This window comes from Lolium rigidum, chromosome 5 (assembly GCF_022539505.1).
Source record: "Lolium rigidum isolate FL_2022 chromosome 5, APGP_CSIRO_Lrig_0.1, whole genome shotgun sequence".
Lineage (NCBI taxonomy): Eukaryota > Viridiplantae > Streptophyta > Magnoliopsida > Poales > Poaceae > Lolium > Lolium rigidum.
This window is the reverse complement of record NC_061512.1, coordinates 55362389-55368735: the sequence shown is the minus strand read 5'-3', so window position 1 is coordinate 55368735 and position 6347 is coordinate 55362389. Positions and strand designations below refer to the sequence as shown.

At 52.7% G+C, this 6347-nt stretch overlaps 1 protein-coding gene across 1 annotated transcript; it reads left to right on the top strand.

The window, feature by feature from the left end:
• The first annotated feature begins 560 nt into the window (after nt 1–560).
• On the top strand, nt 561–1214 carry LOC124655988 (osmotin-like protein). The gene has a single exon (XM_047194806.1). It carries the CDS (start codon nt 561–563, stop codon nt 1212–1214), a length of 654 nt encoding a protein of 217 aa, XP_047050762.1.
• The last annotated feature ends 5133 nt before the right edge of the window (nt 1215–6347 follow it).

Genomic DNA, 6347 nt, shown 5'->3' with positions numbered 1-6347 from the left:
CTCTCCTTCGTAGCTAAGTAACCAGAGAACTCCATGGTTCTAACGCGCATACAGCAGTTCTAACTTGTGAGAAACTGAAGCCTCTCGGCCAGGAACGCAAATCCAACCATACAATAAGAGATGAATCCTACACCCATTAGAACAATAAATAATGATGAACACAGAATCAAGTCTGTCAAAAAAAAAAAAAACCAGTGAATTCGGGCAAACCGATCGCACGAGTGATCGACTCGTGGTCGTGTGTACGTTAGCGGAATGAATGCTCTTATGGAAGAGGATTCACTGCAGAAATAACGAGGGACAGAGTGACTGACGAGCTTTCGCATGTTCCTCGGTCAGTCAGGAGAGTTTGTCATGATTCTGTTCCGGTCGATTTTGCCACTGAATTATGCGTGTTTGTTTGTTTGGGCGTGTGGTGAACAGTGTGCACGAAACCGAAGCAATCCTCACCAACCAGCTGGATCTTGCCGCCTGCCTATATAAACCAGCCTGCACCTGCGTTCTAAAACCCACACACAGTGCTTCACCACCCTAGCTGCAAAGCCAAGAAACAAGAGCAGATGGCTGCAATGGCGGAGCGCCTCGCCCTCGTCTTCCTGCTCGCGGCGGCCGCCGTTGTGGCGGCATCGGCGGTGGACAGCAAGCTGACCATGCACAACCTCTGCCCCTTCCCCGTGTACCCGCTGGTCACCCCCATCGACGGCCTCCCCTCCATCGCCGACAACACCATCCAGCTCGACGGCAACGGCCGCGGGCTCGTCTCCTTCCCCTTCCCGGCCACCTTCTGGGCCGGCCGCGTGGTGGCGCGCACCGGCTGCACGCCGCCGACGAGCTGTGAGACGGGGACGGCGCCGCCGATGACGGTGGTGCAGCTGGTCGTGCACTCGGCCGATGCCGGGCCCGGGGCGGACCTGGCCACCTACAGCGTCAGCCTCAAGGACGGGTTCAACGTGGGCGCGGCGGTGAGCCCACAGTTCATCGGCGGCGGGCAGTGCCCGGTGCTCGGCTGCCCCGTGAACCTCAACGACGGCTGCCCCGTGAACCAGCGCGTCGTCGACAAACGCGGCATGGTGGTGGCGTGCAAGGGGGACTACGGATACTTCAAGAAGCGGTGCCCGCTGACGCGGGTGGGCGACAGCGACGTGGAGCCCGTCCCGCAGAGGTGTCTCGCGCCCCGCGAGCTCAAGGTCATCTTCTGCCCGGCCGCCATCTGATCGATCTTACCATGGTCGGCGCCGCCTCCGCCCAGACGGAGCTCGTACGGCGTCGGCGACAACTAGTAGCTGGTCATTACTACTCATTATTAGCGTGCCGCTGATGCATGCGTAAGGGTGTTGTGAAATGAAAATTGTGTCCAGACTGTGGTATACGGGAGTATCACTATATATCAGTCAATAATACGTACTCGCATGTTCTTACACGTCTGTTTTAGAGGTTTCCGTATACTCGTTTTTTTTTTGGTTGAGCAACCGTATATATTCGAATTCGTACGTACTCGCTGGGCACAACGAGGCTCGGATATAGTCGCAAAAAAAAAAAAAAAACGAGGCCCGGATATAGTCGCAAAAAAAAAAAAAACGAGGCCCGGATAGCAATTGGGGGGCTGATGTGCTATACGAGCGAGCGAGGCTGGTTTCTGTGATTCTGTACGTCATCTGTTTGGGACGCAACATCTCAATTGACAGGCCGATTGTAAAGATTTGATAACACCGGCGTTGTTTTCCTACGATTTTGTTTTTGTCGCTCTCTCTTCTCTTCTTACGTGGAGGAGGGACCCACCTGTAGCAGCTCCTTCTGCTAAAATTTATCCTTCTTACTGGATTTACGACTCCTTGTCATTGGCTACCAAGGTCCGTATCTCTATTAATTCTCTAGTCACCCCAGTCGAAAGTGACTAGAAATGTTTTTTTTTTCGAGAGCACGCGCAAAGCGTGTCTTATCTTTATAGAAGGGGAAAGCATAACAAGTTACAAGAACATCACCTAGGTGCTGAGAACACACACACACGCCACCCTCCCTCCGTCTAGGCCTACTCTCTCGCTATATCTAGCCTCACTCCTCTCCTAGCTCTCTCCCACAGGTGGAAATCATCCCTAATCTGGGTGACCATTTGGTCCACCGTCTTCTGCTCCCTGTCGTTACTGAAAGCCCTCGCATTCCGCTACTTCCAGATCGTCCATGCCGTGCTGATAACCATGGAGTCGAACCGCTTCCTGTCAAACCTCCTCACTCGCTTGCGGGTCTCCGTCCACCATCTCTGTAGGTTCCCCGTGAACCCTGGGTCTGCCATCCTTAGACCTGCACTGTGCAGCACCCTGCACCACACCTGTCTCGCATAGGGGCATAGGGTTAGAATGTGGTCCACATTATCCTCCTCCTGCAGGCATATATAACATGCGTTCGTGTGCTCTTGCAACCCATGTCTCGCCCTCCTATCCGATGTCCACATGCGGTATCTCAGAGCCAACCATGCGGTGAGTATACCCTTATTTGTAAGGGTGGTGAGTATACGATTGATTCACAATCTTCCTACGGTTTGCACTTAGGTGAAGGAGCTGTGCTGAGGCACCAGCACTGGCAAACACGCCGAACTCATCATGTGTTATGCCACGAGGGTTAGCACCTACCAGCCTCTAAGAGCTTCTTAGGGAAAGATATATAGATTCAGGTGCTCAACATTAATCCTCATGCAAATTCGGTGAGTCAGGGCTTAGGTCAGCTAGAGAGAACACCATGGCCGGCGGCGGCAGGGCATCTCTCTCCCCCGCGTGGCTGTGGTGGCGCGGTCGGCGGGGGCATCGTGCTCGACGTGCGCGCGGCGGCGCGGTGGCCTGACCACGGCGTGGTGAAGACGCTTCTCCGGCGGGGTGGCGGCACGGCTTCTGGCTGGCTGGCGCGGCCCTGCGATGGCGTGCCCGTGGCCATGGGTGGCGGCGGCGGGCCCAGATCTGGGCCAGCGGGCCTAGGTCTGGGCCTCATCTGGGCTCCCTCGGGTGGGCGGCCCCGATGCGTTTGGTCGACGAGCGGTGAGGGCGCTGGTTTCGTCTCCCCCGATGTCCTGCGGTGGGCATCGTGGTGGGTGCCTCGGTCCGGCGCCCTCGACTCCTCGGGTTGTGCGGCGGCGGCGGGTGGCGTCTGCGGCGTGGATCTTCGGTTCGCGTCGGTTTCCGAGGTAGTAGCTGCGGGCCTTGGCTCTTGCTCACCTTTTCCCACCTCCCGGATGAAAGTCCAAAATCTCGCTGATTGGGCGGCGGCGACAGCGCCGTGACCTTCTTGGAGGCACCGCCTGGGGAGGTTTGGGTAGGGTGGCGGAGCTGAAGGCTGCAGCTTTGGGCAATGTCGGTCCTTGAGCAGCTGCGGTGATCTCTAGACCGTATGCGTGTGTCGACGACAGTCTGCCCTGTCCTCTGCAGGTGCTCCCGGTGGATTTCTCGTTGCTGGTGGGTGTCCAAGTGCTCGGCAATGTGGCCGGTCTGGTGTGTTTTTCGTCAAGGTAGTCTTCTCCAGGGTGGCGCAGGTCCGGAGCCCAACACTTCTGCAGCTCTCGGGTGAGCTTATCTCATGTCCGATGGTACGACGCCTTCGAGCCAGGCGAGAGGGCAGGGGCCCTCTTCGGCATGAGAACAGGTTGGTGCTTCTGGTGCTCGGAGTCCTGGCTGTTCTCCTCGGATTCAAGACTACAATTCTGCTCCGGGCAGTGCCTCGCCGTGCCTCCGGCTGGTGTCCTTGGTGCCAAACAGCGGCGGTTTGCACTTCTACAAGCTTCCTCGCTCTTAGTGCAGTGTTGTAATTCGTTCTGTGTGTACCCTTGTATCTTTCTTGCCGTGGTGTGTGTGGTGTGGTGTATTGTTGTAACTCCTGACCGGTTGATGGCTTTGTTAATTCAAAGCTAGGCTTTCGAGCTTTCTGTTTAAAAAACTACGGTGTATGATGTTCCGGCAGAAATTGCTCAAGCGATGAACTGTGATTGCATTTTGTCTCTAGTAACCGCTTTCTCCGAAATACAAAACAAAAAAAGTCAAAGAGGTAGAGTCTTTTTGTGGGTCGCTGAAATGCACATGTCCCGCTCACAACACTCAAATGGTCAAATTGTCTTTCCTTCAACAAACACTCACACGAAAGGTTTTCCAGACGAGTGGCATGCTCTAATTTATAATTTTGTTCTCGGAGGAAGTATCGTAATCAAGGTTCATGATGATATTGGCAAATACTTTCATACAAAAAAAGGATTAAGACAAGAGAATCTATTATCACCCATGCTATTTAATTTAGTAGTTGATATGCTAGCCATAATTATTGAGTGTGTAGTTGATGGCCAAATTGTAGGGGTAATTGTACATCTTATCGATGGTGGACTATCTATTCTTCAGTATATGATATTGATTCTATTTGTGGAACACGATTTTGATAAAGCAAAAAATCTTAAGTTGATTTTATCATTTTTTGAGAAGCTATCATTAAAGTGAGTTGTTTTGCATCGGTGGGGCTCAAGACGAGGACACCCTGTATGTTGACCTTTTTTTGGCTACAGGGTTAGTCAGTTTCCTATCAGTTACTTAGGCATTTTGGTTCATTATCAGAGGCTTACAAATGCTGAATGAAAACATGTCGAGGAAAGACTTCAGAAGCGTCTAGCTAGCTGGAAAGGCAAGTTGCTATTTTTTGGTGGACAATTGGTTCTCATTAATTCAGTATTCAGTAATATGGTACTATATATGATTTCCTTCTTACAATTTTCTAAATGAGTCTTACAACGATTGGATTATTTCTGATTAAGATTTTTTTGGGAACGAGATAGTGAGAAAAAAAATCGATTGGCTAAATGGAATGTGGTTTTGAAAATGCATGGAGCCCTCATGTGTGATTTTGGTAATTAATAACAATCCCTATGAACTAATGTTTGCATTGAGTTATGTTTATAGGATTTGTCCATAGACAATACTTGAACCATTTATTGGCTTCAAGGTTGAAAGAAGAAGAAATTGAGGAAGATGAAGTGATCAACAAGGCAGTAATCAAGGAGTGGTCTAAAGATTGGTCATGAGAGAGTTGAGCCAATGACTAATATGTCTTGAAGAAGAAGATGTAGTGAGCTCTCATGTGTATCTTCAAGACATCAACACTATGAAGAAAGAAGAAACTAAGTGCAAGTTTAAGATGAGTGTTGTGGGTATACTTTATGGGTATATCAACGGCATGGCCTAGATCCGGCAAGCCCGGGTGGCCCATAGTTGGTGATGAGGCATGTGGCCCATCGGGCGGCCCGAGCTTGTCGTAGATCCTGAAGGATGAAGTCCAGCCCAAGAACAGGAAGCCGGATCTCAACCGACCTACGAAGGAGGCCGGATCCGTGACGGCCCATGAAGTATCCGGATCCAGCACGTACTTAGAGGAAGGCGGATCCTTGACGTACACGGCAAGACATTGTACCGTAGTTAGGCAACTTGTATTCCGGCTAGGACTCTCCATGTAAACCCTAGATCCATGCGCCTTTATAAGCCGGATCCTGGGAGCCCTAGAGGCACAACCACAACTCATTGTAACAACGCGAAAGCGCCCAGATAATTCCAGACAAGCAGCAGTAGGCCTTATCATCGTGCAGGTGTTCCGAAGCTGGGTAACTCGCGTACCACCGTCCCGTGTGCACTCCGCCCTATGGCCCCTACTTCTTCTCCCCCTCGTGAGGATCCCTCCTCCGAGGTACCGTCGATTAGGCAACGACGGTTGGCGCCCACCGTGGGGCCTGCGGCGTCCGGAGGCCGAGCCGGGAGGGTTCCGCCATGGGAAGCTACGACGACACCATCGCTGTGGGGCGTGTCCTTTACGCCGGAAATCTGCCGATCGTCCCTCCGGATGAGTGTTGGATTCCGGCTAAAACCGACCCCGTCAAGCTCTCCATCGTCCCGGTTGGCGGCATACACATCTTCATCGGGGAAACCGTCGATTCCGACGGAAACCCACCGGTAAGTAGCGGCCGACGCGACCGCCGCCGAGCGGGACGCAGTCGCGAAGATCCGATCCGAGACGCGAGAACTTCCTAGCGAAGATTCCGCCTTAGATCTGAAAAAATCAAAACCCACCCAATCCGCCCACGAGCGGGAAATAACGGTGGAAGACCAATGCGGATCCGCCTGGGTCTCCCAGGTGTTAGAAAAGCAAAGGTGTCACTTCGTGCACTTCTTGGCCCATACCGCCGGAACCGCCCCTCAAGAAGCCGGAGCTGGTCCCGAGCAGGTCGAGGCCCCGGAAAACAACGCTGCTCCGGATCGGCAAGAGGTCTGTCGGAGAAAGCGGAACTCCAGTCGAAGAGTCGATTTTGGGAAATCTAAGCCCAATTTCCGGAGACA